The 21,425-nt window shown below is 42.0% G+C and overlaps 1 protein-coding gene across 1 annotated transcript in view; it reads right to left on the bottom strand.

Annotated features, from left to right (window-relative positions):
- Positions 1-667: 667 nt before the first annotated feature.
- The window catches only part of STAC (SH3 and cysteine rich domain), a 76,658-nt gene continuing 55,900 nt past the window's right edge, over positions 668-21,425 (bottom strand). The window contains exons 7-11 of the mRNA XM_075140738.1: positions 17,076-17,140; positions 16,074-16,162; positions 12,346-12,397; positions 12,079-12,216; positions 668-3,221 (exon numbers count right to left, since the gene is read on the bottom strand). Of these exons, the coding sequence (XP_074996839.1) occupies positions 3,123-3,221; positions 12,079-12,216; positions 12,346-12,397; positions 16,074-16,162; positions 17,076-17,140 (443 nt within the window). The 3' untranslated portion in view covers positions 668-3,122. The remainder of the gene's footprint in view (positions 3,222-12,078; positions 12,217-12,345; positions 12,398-16,073; positions 16,163-17,075; positions 17,141-21,425) is intronic.

A 21,425-nucleotide genomic window follows, 5' to 3' on the forward strand; every position in this document is an offset into this window, starting at 1 on the left:
CTACATACATTGCAGAAGAACTGCTTTAGAAATGGTTTGCTAAACGTGTCAAATGGAAGTGCTGTGGATTTTAAATGGAAATGCTCAGTAACGTCTGCTGCTGATGAGTTTAGTGAACGTTCTTGAAGGTGGATAACTGAAAATGGTACAAAGATGCAAAGAAGCCAAGAAACACACACTTCTATTCTCCTTCCAACCAGCGCATAGTCTTTATTAAGCAGAATATTAAATTAAATCTGAACAGCATTTATCTCCTAAAATTCATTTTTTCTGAGCATACGTCAGATAAAGTCCATTCCATCTCCTGTCTGACTTTTAACTGCTTGCTAATGCAGTATCTATTGCGAACTGCAAATGGTAGGAAAAAAAAAAATGGGATACTCGTCTGGATTCAGAGTAAGGCATCCAAAACAATTTTGAGGAAAATGACCTTAATTCAGCAAAGTGCTTCAGCTTTAAGCATGCAAATAGCCAATGAATCACATGCTCAAAGTAAGACTCATGTATGTGCTTCTTGCTAAATCAGGCATAAATTACGTCTCCATATCAAACGGCAGCAAAAGCCCAGTAAAAAGGCAAAACAAAAAACACAAAGGAAAAATAACCATGAAAGCTTTGGTTCAGAAGCAATGCTTTCTCAGATGTAATACAGTCCACATAAGGTCTGTTTTGTTTTTACTCGGTCACTTTATTATTTATTGCTCAGTATCAAAAGGAATCAAACTGACATTGATTAAAGGCCATTGTGAGTTGTAGGTAATATTCATATAATTCTTTGAATAGTATGATGCACATTGTAGGGATAAATTGAAATCATAGAAGACTGAATTAGGAGGGAATCACAGTATGATGCAATCATGTAAACAACAGCACATATGTATAGATCAATACAGAATTTTTTTGCCCACTTGACAGGCCTGATCAAAAGTAACAAATATTTTAATTCTAACAAACACTTGAGTTTTTCCTTTGAACTGGTGAATATATAAAAAAAATTACCTTATAAAGCAGAGTGGATTAATATGTCTCTACTGCTCTTCCTCTTGATCTTTAAGGCTTATCAGAATCCATTGTCCTCCCACTGAGTTTATTGGTTACTTAGGAAAATGAGCTGAACAAATGTTCATTGTTTGAACTGAAAAAAACCCTTCTGATGTTCCCACGGAAGAGATGAAATCAGATACTTTTGATCAGCCAGGAGGACATTATTAATTGGTATAGACTACTTTTGTAACGAAGGACGATGTTTCAGCAATTAACACCCCTTCAACTTCCTCCTCTGCAATTAAGTGATACCTAAGAGCTGCAAAATGTGTCTCTGAGAGGTTGAAGACTGATTTGCTCTGTGAACATCTAGTCATGTGTAGAGTTGCACTGGATTTCATAAGGCTTTGTGTAAGATCAGCTATTCAAATAGCGCAACCCAACTATGAGACCTGGACTGTGCAACACAGATTCAAACTTCCTCAGTATATGGAAGCAGAACTGGTAGCTTGTTTTTAGAAATAGTGTCAGCTTTGCAAAGGCATATACTAACCTGGCAGCATCTGAATTTCTTCTTGCAGTATCAGGATTTAGGACATCAATTTGGGGTTAATTGCAGTAAAGACTGGCATTCAGTCTCAAGCTGGTCAAATAAGGCATGAATTCAGCAGGGAGCTTTGGGATAGGACTTAATCTCTATGTCATAATACATGCTAAGCTGTTTAAGTGTATTTGGTGCAATTACATCCAATTAAATGCTTGGAAATTAGGTTCCCTGCCTTTAAACATCATAAGGCTCCTGCTCTACAACAGGATTGGCACCGGCTGACATGTATAAAGATCCACAGGTCCTACAGACTGCTCTCCAGGTACCAAAAGGCTCATAGGCCCAAGATGTATTTGAAGATGGAGGCTTACATGGACAAAACAGACCTGTCTGCACAGTCTCACTGGGATGGAGAAGATTTACAGGATGCTGACAGTGGTTTATGCCAAGGACGAATTCATGTCAGTGTATTCACTGCTGAATCTGCAAAACTTCTATTTAGCAAATGAAGAAGACACCTTTGGTGTGTGAACAAAATGCTAAGACACTCAGTGCCTTTCTGTCACGAGTTCTGGATTTCGACAATTACAGACTTCGCTTCTATGTGCAGTATGTCCTTTCCTAGCATTTTCAGTCTTCCAAGGGGTTAGTTAGCCGTTTTATTTTTTATAAATAGGATTAATATATAAAATCTTTTAAGTGCAATAAACAGAGAAAAATATAAAACATTTCAAGCCTGTTGCTCTCTCCCAGCATTTCACCCATTTTCTGTATCACCAGATAAAGGTGCAGGAAACACAGAGGGATGCTTCCAAGCAGGCTTGTGAATCGGCGGACCGGCTATTTTTGTGAGCTATGAGAGCAGCCATCACACCTGACATATGCTGAGAGCTTTTGTTCGTATACAGAGAAAACAAAGGACACACAAGTTCGCTACTCTTTCATATGGGAAGATTGCACAGAAAGAGAAAGCTGCCGACTTCCAGGGCACAGTGCATTTCTCGGACTGACGTTCACATGGTGTCTCCAAACTGCTTTGTTATGAGACTAAACACCAGGATTAAACGCTTAAACTGATCGGTTGATACTGGGGACAAAACTGTAGAACCACAGCCACACTTTACTACAAGCATTGGACTGTAGTACGAGGACAGTTTGAATGGTATTTCCCTCCCTCCCCCCTAAATACACACTTCAAACAAGAAAGCAGTCCAACAGTTTTCTAAGACACAAGAACAGGACGTGAACTTAGTCCTTCAGAACAAGCTGTCTGTCTCCATCAGGGTCGTAACAACCATCTTGCACCAGTCATCAGCCCAGACTTTTTTTTCCTTACCTTATTCCTGTTAGTATCCAAGGACCTCTCATTTCCCTAGTGGTTTCTGACTATATTTTCTTTCAATCATTCCACTTTTCTTATTTCTTAGTGTTGCTGTGGCAGTCTAAATGTCTTTTTCTTCTTGTAGTTGCAGTTTTCTCACTATTTCCCTGAACATCTGCAAGACAGCCCATCTGGATTGACACAGTGTGAGATGAGGCAGACAGGCATTGCCAACAAAGGGCTCCTACTGCAGCAAGCGGGCTGTTGAAATCAGATGTTTTCTAAGACGTCTATGGGGACAAAGCCTTTCTTCTTCCCACTGTATACTTTGATAAAGCCATCGTGTTCCTTTTCAGAAGTCACACAAATCTGAATGCAAAGAAGGTATGAAAATAATAAACTCTTTGCCATGATCAAGCAACGTATTATTCCAGGCTATTTATCAGATGGGTTAGACATCCTGCTAGTTACTTCTACAAGTAGAACAATCCTTTTTAGACTCTCACTGCTTTGATAAGAAACTCAAACTCATATATTTAGAGAATTACCTTTCCCCCTGCCTTCTTGAAGTGCCACATATACATGAGAGACATTAAAATCATTAAGAACTTTGTAGTGGAACAAAGATTTTGAAACTTGATTTATGACTTCAGCCTACTGTAATGATCGTGATTTAGTTGTCTGTGTATGAGAGGATTGAGTATTTCAGATCATGAGCTAGCTGGCTCCTTCAAGAGTTGGTGGCGAAAAGTAATCACGATGCCAAGGTGGGTCACTCGTAGCAGCTGATCTGAATGCAAGCATATTCTCTTTTGCATGTTCAAGGAGCCCAGGTACTTCTCAGATGGGCAGTGGGTTATGTTACTTACTCAGCTCTGTTGTGCAAAGTATTTGATCTGAACCCAGCTATACGAGTGTGTTTGCATAACACTTACTCCAAATGGAGGCAATTATGGTGAAACCATATGGTCTTTACAATAGTACAAATATTACCTCATGGTAAAGGTTTGCACTTCCTGAAGACCTTTGTGATCTCAGGTGTTTCCACTTTAGGGCCCATCCTGGGATACTCTTGGTAATGGCTGAGCCATTTGAAAGCCTAGCGGCACAGGTGCTTTAGACTGGGCACTTGAGCACAGAGCCACACAAAATAAAGAATTGTTTTCAAATATCTGTGCCAAGGAACTATGTATTTCCTACTAATCAAACAAGATTAAAAAATAGCCATAAAACTGATGGTCCTACTGAGACCAACTCACTGATTTCTCATGATGTCAGTGCCAGGTATTTAAAGCCCTCTGTCTGGACTAATACTCACAAAGGCTCTGTCTGACACGTATTTACAGTGTTTAATTACAGTAATTCAGAGGGTATGAAATAAACAAAAATGGCTTGAAAATGTTCCTCACTAAATGCATTTCAGCGTGACTGTTACAGATTGTATGGTGACACCTAAATACCACATCTGAATTCTGTCCTCCTGTTGTTACATACATAAAATTTACTAGCAACACTGATGCTGCCAGAGGGAAATGAAAGGTCGTAAGAAGGACGTGAAGCTGCTTCATATTTGCCACCTCCAGTATTTGGAAATGGTCAGGTGCAGCTCTGTACCTGCAAACAAGGGTTTGGAAAGGAAATGGACTCAATTTTCTTACTTAAACTACCCACTTAACATTAACAGAATTGGATCCCTGGGGCAGAATGACTGAGCACACCAACAGAGCTGACATGCAATTAAAAATAATAATGTTGTTTGGGCTAAAACACACGGAAAGTGTGGGAGAGGTATGGAATTGATGCTGTTTAGTTTAGGTACTGTTGCAAAAGAGCCAAGCTCATTTGTGTCATGAATCCCTAGCACAGCAGCTGCTCCCTCTCCGGTCACCTCACCATTCGAAGCAGAGAGGTGTAAAGCACACGTACACAGAAAGGTGTTTCTGACTACTGCTAGATGTTGGTCTGTGTTTCTGAGAAAAAAACTTCAAAGATGAGAGAAAAAGCCTACAAAGAAACACCAGATTAAGTATGGCCGAGCATGGCAGAGTATCCAAGAGTAGGAAAGAGCATCTTGGTTGAAAGATGCCCCTTCTCAGTTGATCCTCGCTGCTGTGTGGGAAAATGAGCCTTTGCAGCTTCTCTATAAATAGACCTGGCTGGTTAAAAGGAATGCCTGACTCCATCACTGTGCTTTCCTCCTAACTCAAGATGTCTGCAAGACCTCTAGCTTTTCGCACAGGCCAAAGAAACCCCAAGAGTAGTCAGATCTCCAGAAGGGACCTGCAGCAGGTCTGCACTGCTCGCTAGCCATGCTGCATTTCTTGCTTAACCTCTGGTCCTGTGCAGAACGTATTGAGAGAACAGAGTACTTTTCCCTGATGTCTTGTACTGTCAGCAGAATGATTTGTGGACAAAAGAAAAATACTGTGAACTTTCTGAACACTGGTTTTCTTTATCTTTGGAGTGAAAAAGGATGGCAAATTTGGTCTTTTTTTAGAGGTTTTTTTTGGTTCTGCTGCTGGTTTGAGTGCTCCTTGATATCAGTGGGAATGCTCTGCTACAGCAATAGGTTTAGATCTTCACTGGGCATGAGGAGTACGAGGCCTTTCTGGAAGAACTTCTCTCGCTCTACATACTAACACATTGATTTGAATTCTCACAAATTCCAGCTGAAATTCTCTCACACTAATACACTAGGCCTTGCATGTGCCGGCCCCCAGCTGGCAGCGCCTTTTCCCACTCCTTCCAAAGGAAGGGGATGTGTTGGGGGCAGAGTGAGCTTGGCCACAACATGCCACACTTTCCTCATCCTGTGTGACTCAGGAGGTCCCCTGGGGCTGTGGCAGCTGCTGGAGCTTTGCAAAGCCTTGGAGCTGCTCCAAATTCTGCAGTATTGGAAGAGAGGGAACACAACACCATCTTTAGCCACTTTTGCCCTCATCTCCTTTTGTGAGTGCTGCCAAGTATTTCACCCACAAGTTGTAAGCCTTGGGATTTGGCTCTTGACTTTCTTAGGTGGGTGTAAATCAGGAGTAACCCCAGGTAAGTGCATGGTGATGTCCAGAGTTTTGGACTCCACCCGATGAATCAGCTGTCGCTGAGGACTAGCCCTGGTGACAGACAGCAAACATGATGGTTGTGAAGGCACAAGGTGCCACAGCTACCATCAGGCGCTCACGGTTTGCTGTATCAAACTGGAAACTTCTTAAAATTGCAGCTACTCAGGCTGCCATCTTTTGGGGGGAAGGCTGCTGGCCTGACAAGGTAAGTGAGCCACTAAGCAGCCATTCTCCAGTGAATTTGGTAGCAACACAAATGGAGACAAACAGTTGTTTTTTTTCCCTATGCCCTGGCTCAGGAGGTTAGTAGTGGAGTAAGCCACAGGGTAAGAAACCACATCTCAGGCTATTTCTCAGTCATCAAGTGATCTTCAGAACTAGCTGAAAGTGGGATCTAATATTATAAAGTCACTTGCCCATTCTATCATCTCATTTTGTTTAAAAAAATCAAAACAGCAGTAAAAATAAAACAAACAACTATTCGAATCATGACTGTTGTCTGAACTTGTCAACACCTGCCCTCAGGATTTTTTAATCCATCAGTCAGCCCCAAGGAGATGGGGGAGATGAGCAATTAGGAAATGATCCTTTAAGCTGCATGGTCATTAGTACTCTCCTGTTGTTCTAAGTCCTGTGCTTTGAATTTGGGCTCAAGCAGCAAATTCTCTTTGTCCAGGAGTAACTTTGAACTTGCTCTAATTTTCTGCAGCTGTCTTTTGCTTATCTTCTCTCTCCCATACATTTAACCCATCTGTCAGCCACAGACTGGTTCTGATGAAGTAGGAATTTGGTGATGAGGACAGTGGTTTCAAGAGCTGTCCTGGAGCCTGCAGACAGTGCCAGGTGAAGAGGTTTGAAAGCTCAAGTCTTCTGTTTGTCTGTAAGAATGACAGCACAGGGACACTGTGAGTTGCTACATCTGCTGCTGCCTGTGCACTGAAGTTCTTGCCTACATCAGCTTTGTGGATGGAAATGATAAGTAGTTCAGTTTTCATACCCATTCAGCCATAGTGCAAATGATGATGACAGGTTTTATATCAGCTGTTTCATTAGCTTTTGGACCGAGAACACCAGCTTATTTTACCTACAGCACTTATTTAGGGTTCTAAAGATGACCTGGACTAAACTGGATGCGTAATGGGCTGTGCCCATGTTTTGGACTCTTGCAAAACTCGTGTGCCACTCAGTAACTCTGAACAAATGGGGACACCCCTCCCTGTTCAGCAAGACTGACGTCAATGAAAATCAGAGATAGCCAGAAAAAGACCCTTTTCCTCTTAAGCCTAGCTGTGAAGTGCAGCAGTTATAGCTGGGGAGCACATGAAGAACTGCAACATCACTTTCTGTGCTGGGTTTGTGTTTTAAGTGATTCAGTCCGAATGCATAAGTCATCGTGATGCAACTGATTTTCAAAGGCAGCTGACTCATGCTCTTAGAAGTTCAGCTCCTTTTAGAGTATCCCAGGATGAAAAATGTGGAGACATAAAGTAATTCCTAGGCAGTGAGGTGAAATGCCAGATAACAACAAAGCATCCAGACTAATCAGAAGAAGACTTGAGACAGGTGGATCCGCTGGGGCTGGAGACCTGGGCTGCAATCCTGCCTTGTTAACCTAACCTCATGGATTTGTTTAAGCCCATTGCCAGGCTCTTCTTGGGTGGCTGGACCAGATCAGCACATAGCTGCTGATGTACACGTGCCTAAGAGTAATTTTTTTTGAAATTTGTGTGACTGGGTGTTGGGGTAGGAGAGAAGTTTGTCTCCTGAGCTGTGGTGCCAAGGGGACAGCAAGGCTGACAGCTCTGGTTCAGAGGTTGTGGCCATCACAACAGCAGTGGCCCATTTGCAGTCACCACAGAAGCTGGCTGGGAGATGCTTTTGGTAACAGGGCTGGTTTACATCAGTGATGCTTATAAAACATATCCATTGCAAAATGGATCTGTTGCACTGACCTTTATGTAAACTCACAGTCCACATTTAGATGAGGCAGGGAGTTTCTGATTGCCAGTCTTGTTACAAATGTTGTGGTTTGGGGTCATTTCTATTGCACAAGATCACTTGTGCAATTTAAAATCAATTGTGTTATTTAATCACAAAAAGTCCAACTCTAAAGTGGTTTACATTAGTGTGACTGTAGACGTCAAGAGAGGCTGCCAGTGAAGAGCAGGAGTAGGTTTTTTTTTTAAAGAGGTTATTTCCTTTATTGAAGTAGGATATTATAAGAAAAGTAAAAACAGACATTCAAACAATAGATTATTTGACTTCTTTAAAAATAAGGATGATCAAAAGTGTTAGAGGCATTTTAAGAGATGCTTTTCCAAACATTGATGATGTATTAGATGTATCTTTTCCAAATGGTGACTTCTTTTGTGAAAAGAGGTCAAATCAGAGCCTGTAGTCATGCAAAGAAACATTTGTATAATGTGTGGTAATGAATTTGGATAGGCTAGAGCAGAAGTTACAGGCTGGAGAAAACTTTATATATCCAAGTGATGCTACAATCAATCTGAGTTGGAAATTATGCAGCCAGTATTGTGTGTGAGACAGCTTAAAAGAGTGGAAAGCCACAGAAATTGGCTGGTTTGGGTTTCCCTGTTAATAATCTTCCTTTATTGATGTCAGGCTAATTCTGCCTCCCTCCCACAGATTCCTGATTGAATCCTGTGGTGCCCAGTCATCTTCTGAATTTGTTTCAGGACCCACAAATCTGTCAGTGAACCCTAAACTTCAGGATGTTGATGTCTCTGAAGCAGTACACTTTTTCTCCCCCAGGCTGGGTTTCATATTTCATAATGAAATTTTCAAGGCACCCTTTGTGAAGGGCGTGTTGCTCAAGATGGGTGAGCCAAATTATGTTGGTTTTCCCTCAGTCCTCTCTTTGAGTACTGGCTTTGCCGGAAAGGTTTGCATGAAGCTGAAGCTCAAAATGTTATTCCCAGGGTATGAAACTGGCAAGTGATTCCAGAGAAAGCCTCACCCACTGTGCTTCATGCTTCGAAAATATCTCTGCTTGCCTGAAATGGCTTTTCTTAAGGTATTCTTGTGGCTTTGTTGATGTGAATATATTGCCTTTTGCCTTACAAGAATAGACTCTCTACCTGGGAACATTCATCTAAGGCACAAAGGGGGTAGAAACCTGCAGTATAAACCGTGGATGGTATCAAGCAATATACTGAAAATTCATATTACTGACACTGGATAAGTTTTCCTGTTGGCATATCTTTCTTGCCTTCATTGTCAGAATGGCTCTGGACTCCTGTTAGACCCTGCAGAATTTGACCCAGTGAATTAGCAGTGGAAAATGAAGACAATTTGCCATACTATAGTCACAGGAATTTATTAGACCAGTTAATGAGTTTTTCTAGCTAAAGTGAGCCTTGACAGAAATTGGTAGCAATGAATAATCGCCCCTTCTTGCTAATCTGGAACAAGCCAGTGCTTTGTATGTAGTACATATATTGTGCTCACAGCACTCTGGACACTGTGCCCAGAGACAGATAAAATGGCTGGTTACATCCCACAGAAATCCCCAAATAGAACAAAAAAAAAAAAAAAAAGAAAAAGAATTCTGACAAACTTTTCCCAGAAGTTCCATTCAGATGATTTTTTTTCTTTTTTCATCTTCCCTACTGCACCCCTCTCTCTGCTTCCCATGGAAAACAATGGGGAAATAAAGGACAGAAAATAAGAGAAATGGCTGAAGAAAGAAGAAAGGAAATTTGACTTTGGAAATATAAAATAAATTTTTAAAATAAAAAATTCCCAATAAAAATTAAAATGTTTTTCACAATCAGAGTTGTTCCACAGTGAAGGCAAAGTTGTTCTGCTAAAAAAAAAGACAAAAAATTGTGCCATTCAGGCAGTGATCTCCATGGTGGGCACATGTCCCACAGGCTGGGTTCAGGAGTCCTTGTGCTCTTGTCCCCCTACTGCTGCTACATTGGCTCTGTGCAGGTTGCCAGCTCTCACTGGGGGCTATCATGGGGGGCTCAAACCCAGTAGGGGGGGCGCAGGGGGAAGCAGATGAGTGTCCGTGGCCTCACTGTGACTGTCCCGCCTGGAAATTACTCAAAATGGCCTTGAAGCTACTTGAATGTCCCCTTTTTGCATAATTTCTGCAAGGGTGGAGTGGGATCTGTTGGCTCCACTCCTTTCTTCTCATGTCTCTGCATTCATGTGTTTGTTCAGTCTGATCTCTGCCCCCTGTTTTACACCAAATATTTATTTCTTTCTTCCTCTGAAGGCTCTCCCACATGGAGTGAGGACCTGACAGCATTCACATTCAACCTCAGCATTTGTGTTGGGTTTGAGATAGGGCGGAATAAGTTTGCTAAAGAAGAGGAAGTAGTAGACAGACAGGATGGATTCATCCCTTTCTTTACCTCCTGCCCTACCAGAGACGATGACGAGCTCCTCACTGGGAGCTCCCTTGTAAGCCCATTATGAAACAGAGACAATAGGAAGTCCTTGTGTTTAGATGAAGCTGTGAGAGCTGCCCACTTGGAAACCATGGTTTTCTGAGAAATGAGACAAGAAACTGGGCCCTCACTGTTTGCAGCAGCAACCACACTAACAGAGAGGATCTGATATGCCCACTGACGAGAAGGGACTCAGACCCTGACCATTCCCTCATGCTGGCACGCCATCTTACCACACTACCATTCCCCCAAGCTTCGCCCTTGTGCATTGCTTGTTCTAGAGCATCAAGGGTGCAAAACCTCTTGTTCTGCTTTGGTAATATTTCCTCCCTCTTTGTGCACATATATAAACAATCAAAAGAGGTGCCGGGTAAAAAAAATTAAGCACTTTTTCTCTCTTTCTAGCAACTTCAGGGCTGCCCAATGTACTATGTGCCCAGGGGCAGTTAAAATATATTCTGGTCACTGTATTGCTGTGCCTTCCTTCAAAAGCTGTGTATACCCAAGGGTTGTTAGCACTTGTATGTTTTGCTATGCCACAAGGCAGCAGCAGCAAAGGTACAAGTTAACCTTATCCACCAGTGGAGTGAAGTGTTACAGAAGTTCTGTGTGGAGAAACCCTGAAGTTCACCCTGATGCTGACTTCTGCTCTACTTTATTAAAACCAGTGGTTGTCCAGGCACTGTAAAGCAAACAATTCTTGGTGACGTGACATCAATTGCCAAAGGAAAGGAAATACCTAATGAGGTGGAAGAACATTAGGCTTCACAAGATGCAGTGAGAAAAATCTAGTTTTCTATTTCATCCAGGTGTCAGAGAACCGAGGCTGTGCAGCGCCCTTAGTCAGCCATCCTCCTATTCACATAAGCTTATGCCACAAACCTGTCCCTTAATGTAGGTTTTGAACCCTATCTGTCTCTCACTTTACCTCAGCAAGCATTTATACCTCAGAATCACCAGACTTGACACTTGGATGTATTAAATATCTGGTAAAAATTTAAACTCACATTTAAATTCAGATCATAGACACACCCCATAATGGCAGCCATGGCTTTCACCTTGTGAACCCACCTGAATGACACAAAGTAGAAGGAGCTGCTGAAAGTACACCGGGGTGAATGGACCCTGCGAGTCTTCACTGTACATGTTGTACTTGAACTCACATCAGCACTTCTAGTTTAGAATAAATTAGAGCTTGTAGAGAGGGTGTGTAAGTGGTAACCCAAGCAATTAATGATTAAAGATACTTTGCAACTGGTGAATAGGAGTTAAATTTAAGATTACAGGTTTTTTTGGTGCTGTCTTAACTCTGTTCCTGCTGAAGCCAAAACAATGAGCTGTGTTTAGATCTTTAGGCAAGGTAAGGTCTGGGGAGGGAGCCACTGTCTTTTATTAGATTAGCTCTAATAGTGAGGAGAAAACCAGACCATTTTTCAGGCCCACAAGGTCTACCTCTAAGAATGCATTTTCTTCAAGCTGTCCCTCTGAAGTCAGTAGGAAAGTATCTTTATGAACATCTGTGAGACTGAAAATTTAGGCTATATGTTAGGCAGGGGGTATGCGTTTGCATAAGACCAACACTGCTCTTAACTGGCTATTAGACACTATTACCATACAAGTAATAAATTTTGTAGTAAAGTTGCAGTGAACAGCATCTGCCCACGCTCATCTTGCACAACTTTCCCTCCAGTCATTGGTCAGACTGCTGGATGCTCAAGTCTGGTGGGGATCCGGCACAGGGGAACTTACCTGGTTCTCTTTCAGAGTTATCTGTCCCTGTTCCTTGCAGCCAATGAATGTCCTGATACACCTGTAAATCTTCTCATCATGTTGCACTCTTTGAACGAAGTTAGCAGGAAAAAATCCGGTTCTGTCATCAATTTTCCCCTGTGGAGAAAAGATATTGATAGAAGAAGGTTGTTAACACTAGTAGCTTTAATACAAGTTCAGTATTGAAAATAACGTATTTTTCCCTTTGGAAGGAAAACAGATAGATACAAAATAATTAGCACATACCTTCCACCAGTCTTCATTGGAGTCTTCCAGAAGAGTGATCATATCCCCTGGCCTGTAATTAGAAGAGGAATAGTAGTTAAGATGACTCTTAGTTGTTATGCTGCTTCAGCTTCCACAATTACCTTCTAATAGGAAGGTGGTCCTTCCTTGGTCATTTTATCTGAGCATTCGCTGCAGGTAGACTCAATGAGGCAGCAAGGTTTTATTCAATCATACATGGTAATGTAGAAAAAGAGTCTTTGTATATTGGGGCTAGGTCTTTATTTTGAGACAACATCTATGAACTGGTATTTTTGCTTCCTGTTTAATACGAAACTGTTTAAAATACAGTCCCTATTTGTTACAGGCATTATCTTGTTACTTCAAGACATTTCACATTGTTGGGACACACACTTTATCATCTGTGTTTTCAAGCTGTGATTGCAGAAGGAAGGCAGCAGGAAAATAGTTCTATTTAACTGACAAAGGCAATTAGTCAGCAGGGATATAATTCTGCCCAGGAATGTCTTTTTGATTTGAATGGGACATATTTACCTTTATAATGTGTGGTGCAGGGTTGTAATTGCTAAGTATCAGCATCCAGCTGACTAGTTCCAAAGCAGAGCTAGGAGAATAATTTGGCTGGGAATGCTAATAGCAAAATGTGCTGAGCTGATTTTGTGCAGGTAGTTGAACAGTTATTTGACCTCCTTCCCCCCGTTGGTGGCACTTCATCAACATTATTATGTAATTACAATAGTGCTGCATTGTAGAAAGTAAGTGGCAGCCCATTTCCAAATGGATTAACCTCAGAAAGCTCTGTCTGCTTGATAAGAGGCATTTCTTTGATCTTAATAAAATTAATGGTTGACCCCTTCAGCTTTCCTTGGATTCCCTGTTAGGCTCACTGTATTGTTGAGGTATGAGCACAAGAGCTTGCAAACGCATCTGGAGCATGTGATGGATAATGGGTCCAATTTAACGGACTTAGCACACGTAAAATCTGTGGACCTGTCTAGGATGCAGCTGGAGGTGGGGGTGGTGCTGGGCCTCTTTGGTCCACTTGCCCAGTGGTTATCATTGCTGCTGACAACTGGAGAAACAGGCATTTGGTCTTCTAACACTGTGCGATCTGAAACAGAGTTTTCCAGCTTTCACAGAAAGGCGCTTTCAAAGGGCAACCGGGTAGGATTTTCCTCAAGCCCTCCTCAGGAAGCTGTTCCAATGTGTTTGGAATAATTAAATGTTGCTGAGGTGAGAAAGGAAGCTAGAGAAAAAGGACAACTTGGTATCCCAGTGCTAAAAGATTTCTTCCATGGGAAAGGACATCCGAGTCCCTTATTCCACTTAATATTTAATACAAAACACTTAAAGAGGTTTTGAGGGAGCTCATCTTGCCACTTCAAAGAGAATAGGCTGTACCACCATTGGAGTCCTTACATTGCAAGGAAGAACCTTTCAACAAGAAGGATTTAGAGAGTGCCATCCTCCAAATACCCTTCAGCCTGGTCATTAGAAAAATAACTTAGAAAATATAAATTTACTTGGCTGTCAGAGAGAGATGGCAACTGAACCTAAGTGGTCTGAGCACTGAGATTTTTAGATGCAAGACCTGCAGATTTTGCCTTCTGATATTTTTTAGCACAGGGCTAACATACATGTCTCTAATCTCCAAAAAGGATTCAAAATAGAAGTCCCAGCTGGACCTATGTTACTCTTGCTTCCTAGACTTAGGCTGCTAATCCCTGAAAGGGGGCAACTTGCTTGGTGTTTACTGCTGGTTGAAATCACTCTCAGGTCTCGTCTTTTTCTTCTGTAAATCACAACCCTGGACATGTTGTCTGCTCTACATCAGTGCTCTAGATTTCAGTAGGTGGCAAGATAGGACCTCATCAGCCCTGAAGTGGCCAGGCAACGCCTGATGATCATTGTAAGTTCCTTCCAAATATTCTATTCTATTCTATTCTATTCTAATCATTGCAGTGTCTGAAACCTGGGGTTGCCTGTCTCCAGGACACTCTACTTATTGTAAAATAAGGTTATCTCTTAGAATAAGCCTATTACTGGAATGTCCTACTTCACTTATGCCTGAGCTTTGGAAAACCTGACTGGCTGCTCCTGCTATTGAGGAAGAAATCAAGGTTGTGGCAAGTACTAATTGCTGCTGAAATCAGGGCTGGCACCTGCTGCAGTAATCTGCCACCAATTGCATCCCCTCAGAGGTGAGCTGAGATCTCCAGAAGTCTCCCCTAACTCTTCTTCCCAGCTCAGCTCCTTCCCCTGCTACTTGCCTTCATTATGTTAGGGCTGATCAGCGTCTGGCTGGTCCCTGACGTGGGTTCCCAGGACAGTGCTTGTCAGTCTTGACAACATTGCTATGCTGAACCTATCTCTAGCAACTCAACTATGTTAAATGAAAATTCATGCAACTGAGCTGGCTCTACAGTGACCAAACTAGCTATTTGGCGTCCCTTATGAAACAGTGTTAACCCATGTATTACTGAATTTCTGGCCATGGGACAAACAATGCTACTGTAGCTGAGTAACACTAGTCTAAAACCTGGCTGGTGTCTCTGGAAAGAGCCTGTTAGTCGTGACAGTCCAGGCTGCAGACCACAGGCTGCTTTCTCCTCTAATATGAGGGACAGGAGAATTTTGTAGAATGATGTGTTTTCTGGATTGCTATGTCTTGATGAGGATGGTAGTCTAGTGCAGGCTTGTCTCAGAGGTATTCCTCTTCATGGAACAAATGCACAAGCTGGAATACACCCCTAAAGAAGCAGAATGTAAAGTGGAATCCCTTAAGCAGAATAGCTGGCAAGTTGCACTAAAGGTCACCAAACCCTGTGATTATTTCCTGAAGAGTTGACATTCCTAAAATAATGATCAGGAAATGCCAGCAAAGCAGAATGATGGGGAAGCTTGTAATTTCTGCCTTACATCCCACCCATTAGTTCCAGAGCAATGAGAAGGCGTGGCTGGGAACAGGAAAAAGGCTTTCAGTGAAGGAGATGCTGATGAGAGGGCCATTTCTCTGGCAATTCCCTAAATTCTGTGGCATGTGCATGACTATTTTAATGTAGGGGATGCCCTGAAGAGAGCTGACACATTTCATGACAAGAGCTCTAGCAAGACCAAGCAAAATGTGAGTAGCATGAGTCAAACTAATTGCACTAAAAGAAAAGATGTCTTTTCACTTCAGTGGGTTTGTATTAGACCTTGCAGAGCTAGTAACTGATGCAGAACTGAGGAAAGAAGTGTTAAAAATTATAATTAACAAGGTTATTTTGCAAAGATCAGAATGCATCTTTCTCATGTGAAAACACTGCCATCCAGCAGCTGGACATTGTTCTCTTTTCTCAGACATAATCTGAATGTGAGAGAAAATCAAACAGGACTGGTAAAATGTTCAGTATTAGCATGAGAGCTGGTGAGGAATTCCTAGTTGAAAACTTCTGGTTGAAAAAACAAAGGAACTGAATACTGAGTATTTTCTAGCTGAAAACCATCTTGCTCCTGAAGTGACATAAGTGTTTTTGAAACTTTTTATCTATTGTGTCCTTGCCAAAAAAAGTTGGTCACCAGCTTTTTATCTATGAGAATATCTTTCTATCTGCAAGTGGATACCTCTATAAAAAATGTTTAGTACAAATGTCAGAATGAACCCTCCCTCCCTTGAAGTCATATACAGCCATATGAGACCCAGTTCGCATGGGTCAAATCAAATAATAAATATTTTGGGGCTTTACCTCATCTCCAAGTCTTCATTTTCTTGTGGTACAAATTTGTACAAGGCAACATAGGTGTTCATTTGTAACGTGCTTTTATAAAATGGTCCCTTTAAGAAGAAAGAGAAAGAGAAAATGTAAATATCTGTCCTGTACAGGAATTTGGTTCACTTTGGTTCACTGAGGAATCAGTGCCTGATCTTCCAAGAAATGAACTGGAATCATCTCATTACTTTCACACCTTGGAGGACTATGGCCCAGATACACTGTGATACTACTAAGGCAGTAACTATCTTCATTTAGAAATAAGATTTTTTGAACCCCAAGATCAAATTCCAGGCTTCCAAAAAACACAAGCAGAAATCTGTATAAGTTGGTGTTTTGGGTGAGATCTTAAAAATGAGTCTGCGTTTTGCTCTCTGTTAATGTATGACTCTTACGAGCCCAGTAGTGTATTACTGGCATTATATAAGGTGTCTATTACACAGTCCTCATTATGGATGCATTGTACAGTGCTAGAGTTGTACAGTGCACAGGTCTAAAAAACAGGGTGGGAAAATCATTTTTTTAAACAGAAAGCTGCTTGCACTGGGCTTCCCACAGAGAAGACTGGCTACTCTCTCTCCTCCCTTTCTCCACTGGTAATCTGGAGAAAAAAAAGCACCTAAAACAAACCCCAAATAATTTTTCAAATCAAATCCATGATTTTTACTTTACTGCAGTTCTATTGTAATGACATGGCCTCCCCACTGGATCTTTTGTGTTCACAATATCAATTTGTAATAAACAAAAGAACATAAAAGGGACCATAACGGGTAAATCAAAGAGCCATCCAGTCCTGTATATTGCTTCCAACTGTGGCCAGTGGCCCAGAAATAGTATAAAAACACGACAGTTAGATATTGATGCTTCTCCAGAATAGTGTCCCAGCAGACCTACTCAAGGTCCTCAGCTATCCATAAAAACAAGCCTTTTAAATGACTTTGCATTCCCATTGCATTCTCACAAAATTTATGCCCATACCGGGGAATGTATACTTTTTGGTTCTTCTCCAAAGTGTTCTGTGCCATTTTCGGAGTATGTAAACACTGAAATAAAGCAAACACATGACATTTTAGGAGTAGTTTAAGACTCTTCACCTCAACAGGATCCCTTTTATTTTGTTAATCTCTTCCCTTTCCCCCTTACCTTCTTTGATCCCTTGTGCTCTCCTCTGAACCTTTCTACACCCCCAACAAAACCACATATACCACCAGCACATGGCACAAAACAATCTCTGGCCTGAAGAACTGACAATCATAACAAATAAACAATTTTGATCAGATGAATATACACAAGTACAGCACTGGGAATAGAACCTAGGTCCCCTAATTGCATTACTATTTAAAGTCCAGCAGCCTTTTCCTCACACTGAATGCTGTACTTTCACGTTTAGGACGAGCAGTATTTCCGTTTAAAAGCACTTGCAAAACCTGATGACCATATATGAGCAATACTGCGGGAAGTTTGTATGCAAAACCCCTTCTTCCTCCTCTTCAACCCTCTATCTCTAAATGTTTGACAGCCGCCTTTGATCTCTCTCTCCAGTAGTCCCTGCCTGGGAGGCACTGGATATGCTGCTTCTCTCTCCGATTTTATAGGAGGTACCTGAGTTGCTTTGGAATCTGGATGGGTTATCTGAGACACAGGCCTGTATGTTGAAAATTTGTTTCTAAGTTACTAAATCAGAAACTCATAGAGTAAGACAACGGTCACAGCACCTAATCATAGAATCCCAGGTTGGAGGGGACCTCAAGGATCATCTGGCCCAATCTTTCTTGGCAAAAGCACAGTCTAGACAAGATGGCCCAGCACCCTGTCCAGCTGAATCTTAAAAGTGTCCAATGTTGGGGAATCCACCACTTCCCTGGGGAGATTATTCCAATGGCTGATTGTTTTCATTGTGAAAAACTTTCCTCTTGTGTCCAATTGTCTCCAGGATTAACTTGTACCCATTATCCCTTGTCTTTTCCATGTGACTCCTTGTAAAAAGGGAGTCTCCATCTTCTTCATAGCCACCCTTTAAATACTGGAACATGGTGATAAGGTCTCCCGTAAGACTTCTTTTCTCAAGGCTGAACAAACCCAGTTCTCTCAGCCTTTCCTCATATGGCAGGCTTCCCCGTCCTTTGATCATCTTTGTGGCCCATCTCTGGACACTCTCCAGCCTGTCCACATCTTTTTTGCATAGCGGGCACCAAAACTGAACACAGTATTCCAGGTGTGGCTTCACAAGCGCTGAGTAGAGTCGGATAATGACTTCTTTATCTCTGCTGGTGATGTCCTCATTGATGCAATCCAGCATCCTGTTGCTTTCTTTGCCGCAGACACACACTGTTTGCTCATATTGAGCTTGTTGTCAACCAGGACCTCTAGGTCCCTTTCCACAGAGCTGCTCCCCAGCCGGGTAGATCCCAGCCAGTGCTGCACTCCTGGATCATGTTTTCCCAGGTGCAAGACCTTACACTTGTCCTTGTTGAACTTCACAAGGTTCTTGTTAGCTCACTCTTCCAGCCTATCCAGGTCTTCCTGCAGGATGGCTCTCCCTTCTGAAGTGTCCACTTCCCCATTCAGTTTGGTATCATCAGCAAACTTCATCAGAGTACACTTGATCCCATCATCCAGATCACTTATGAAGGTATTAAACAGCGTTGGGCCCGATATCAATCCCTGGGGGACCCTACTTGTGACAGGTTGCCGGTTTGAAAAGGAGCTATTTACCACCACCCTTGGGTGCAGCCTGTCAGCCAGCTCCCCACCCACCGCACAGACCACTTGTCTAGACCATAACGCATCAGCTTCTCTAGGAGGAGGCTGTGGGAAACCTTATCGAAACCTTGGAGAAATCCAGGTAAACAATGTCCACCACTCACCCCACAACAACCGAGCAGGTTACTCTGTTGTAGAAGGCGATCAGGTTTGTCAAGCACGATTTGCCCTTGGTGAACCCGTGCTGGCTTTTCCCAGTCATGTGCTTCATTTGACTTGTGACAACCCCCAAGGAGGATGCGTTCTATAACTTTCCCAGGGGCTGGGGTAAGACTGATGGGCCTATAATTTCCTGGATCCTCCTTTAAGCCTTTCTTGTAGATTTTGACCTAACATACCTGATATCTAATCAGTTACCCGTTCTTGTAATTGCTTCATGAGCTGACTGATGCCTGTCCTCAGTTATTTCCCTAGAAAAACCACAGTGGCTTTATCACATTGACTGAATTCCCCCTTCACATTTTAAGAATTGCCTGGTGTTTCTTGCTTCTGGATAAAGTCTGAATATGATTTTAATAGCTGGAGTCTTTGAGCAGCTAGAAGCATCAGCATCTTCTCCCACCATTTAACTCTGCAGTTGTTTTGAGCAGAAGCTGGATTTTATGGTCTCCAACAATTTGGAAATCTCCAAAATGGTAATAAGTAGCAGGCTGCATTTCCTTTTTGTTTCTCTGTGATACAGTTACACGTATTTAGGGGAAAGAAGGTGCCAGGGAACACCAAACTGCTGAATTTCTTTCCTCCTCTGCTCTTTCGCTTGCTTACCCTTTCTTCCATTAACACATATTTCTGTGGCTATTCTACATTTGACAACCAAACAAAGAGTCTTTGAAGAAGTTTTATGAGTGAAATAGTAAGGTTCCTTGATAGTAGAGAGTTGTACTTAAACATTGAAAAACTGCAGTGTTCTTGTAACAGAGAAAAGATAGCTAAAATGGTAGCCGCAGCACGCATGAGAAACATTTTGTACAAAGTGACACGCATCCACGAGCACACACAAGCACATGTTCTCTGATAAAATGTAAGACAATATTGTAGTCATAAAGTGCAATGTGTGAATGTGAAGACAGTATGTGAGCTGATACCTGCAGCATTTAACCTGAAAATGCCCCAGGTTGTGTCCAGGTGGTCTGACTGCAGCTGACCTGGGGGACCCACTGTGCTCCTCACCAAGTCCTGTTGTAGAGGGACTCTGACCCTGCAAACTGCCACAAGTACCAGAGGGAAACACCTTAAAAATAAAATTCATTTCCTGTATCTTCTAGCATAGAGGTATATGTATATTTGACATTTGTATAAAGGGATGTTAAATGCTGCCATTACTACCTGGCAGTGTTTAAGTCCTACTCACATTATTATGCTTTGTTTTGTGTGTCCAGAGGAAAAGGAGTTAGGGAGGCAAATAGAAAAAGTTCTGGTGAATAATGGGTTGGGTAACAAGGAGCTTACAGAAAGTCATTCACGAGACAAAGTGGAAGTATTTCAGCAGCATGTTTGGATTAATTTCTGCTTGGTGACAGAAAATAAAGCTGAGTTACTAATGTACAGCCTCATGAGCTGTGGAGCTGACCCAGCAGGTGGGGAGGGAGCTGGACTGTGTCTTTGTGTTTGCTGAGAAGTGCTCACCAAACCCGGGTTTGCAGGGAAGACATCCCATGTTTGACTTGAGGGGCAGGTGCTCAAATCCCTGTTGATAACACACTCATACATGTCATTTAAAGTACATTTTGGCTTGCAGGACTTCTGTTACGGATGGCAATTCACAGCAGTGAAGGAGTATAACTGGCTTAGAGGAGGCTGAAGGGCAGGAAATTAGGCATGTCATTTTACAGTTGTAAACTAGGAAGCTTTGTTTCATAGTATGTATGCCTGGGCCTGTATGAAAAAATCTTCCCTTGAAGTTGTTGTCATAGGAGTCTACAGGAGCTATTAGATGGCCAGACATGTGCTGCGTCCTTTCACTCTTCTGCAGGCTCTGCCTTTTCTGCTGTTTCCCTTTAAGCAAAGAGTCTCAAAAGTACATTTTCCTAAAATCTTATTTGCAGAAGACAGTGTTTTGATGGAAAAAAAAAAGAACTGGAATGGACCTAATTCATCAAGGCATTAATGTGGAACTGCCTGCTGAAGAGGCAACGGGCAACTGAGGAAAAAGGAGTGGTGAATCATCCTGCAACAATATTTTGAATTTACTTTGTTACATTTTTCATCTCTGTTTAGCCCATGGCCTCTGGATATTACTAGGAGGCACCTGAATCTGAAGGCCATAGAGGTATGTAGTTCACGTCTCCACACAGCAGAAATCCATTTATTTTCATATTTGTTTGCCCTAGCAGCAGCAGACAAAAAAAAAAAAAAAAAAAAAAGTAGGGATTTTTACAGTCTGAAAAGGATTTTACCGTTTCCATAGCTTGTGCAAACAGTGCGGGCAGTTTATTAAAAATCTACCAAGGGGAAATTTTTGGAGTGACTGATGCATAATTTATACCCTGAGCCTCTGAAGGATGGATTGTAAAAAAGCCAGAGCTGATCAAAGGAATCGTTAATGTGCCGTGGAAGTTATTTGGA

This window comes from Calonectris borealis, chromosome 2 (assembly GCF_964195595.1).
Source record: "Calonectris borealis chromosome 2, bCalBor7.hap1.2, whole genome shotgun sequence".
Classification (NCBI taxonomy): domain Eukaryota; kingdom Metazoa; phylum Chordata; class Aves; order Procellariiformes; family Procellariidae; genus Calonectris; species Calonectris borealis.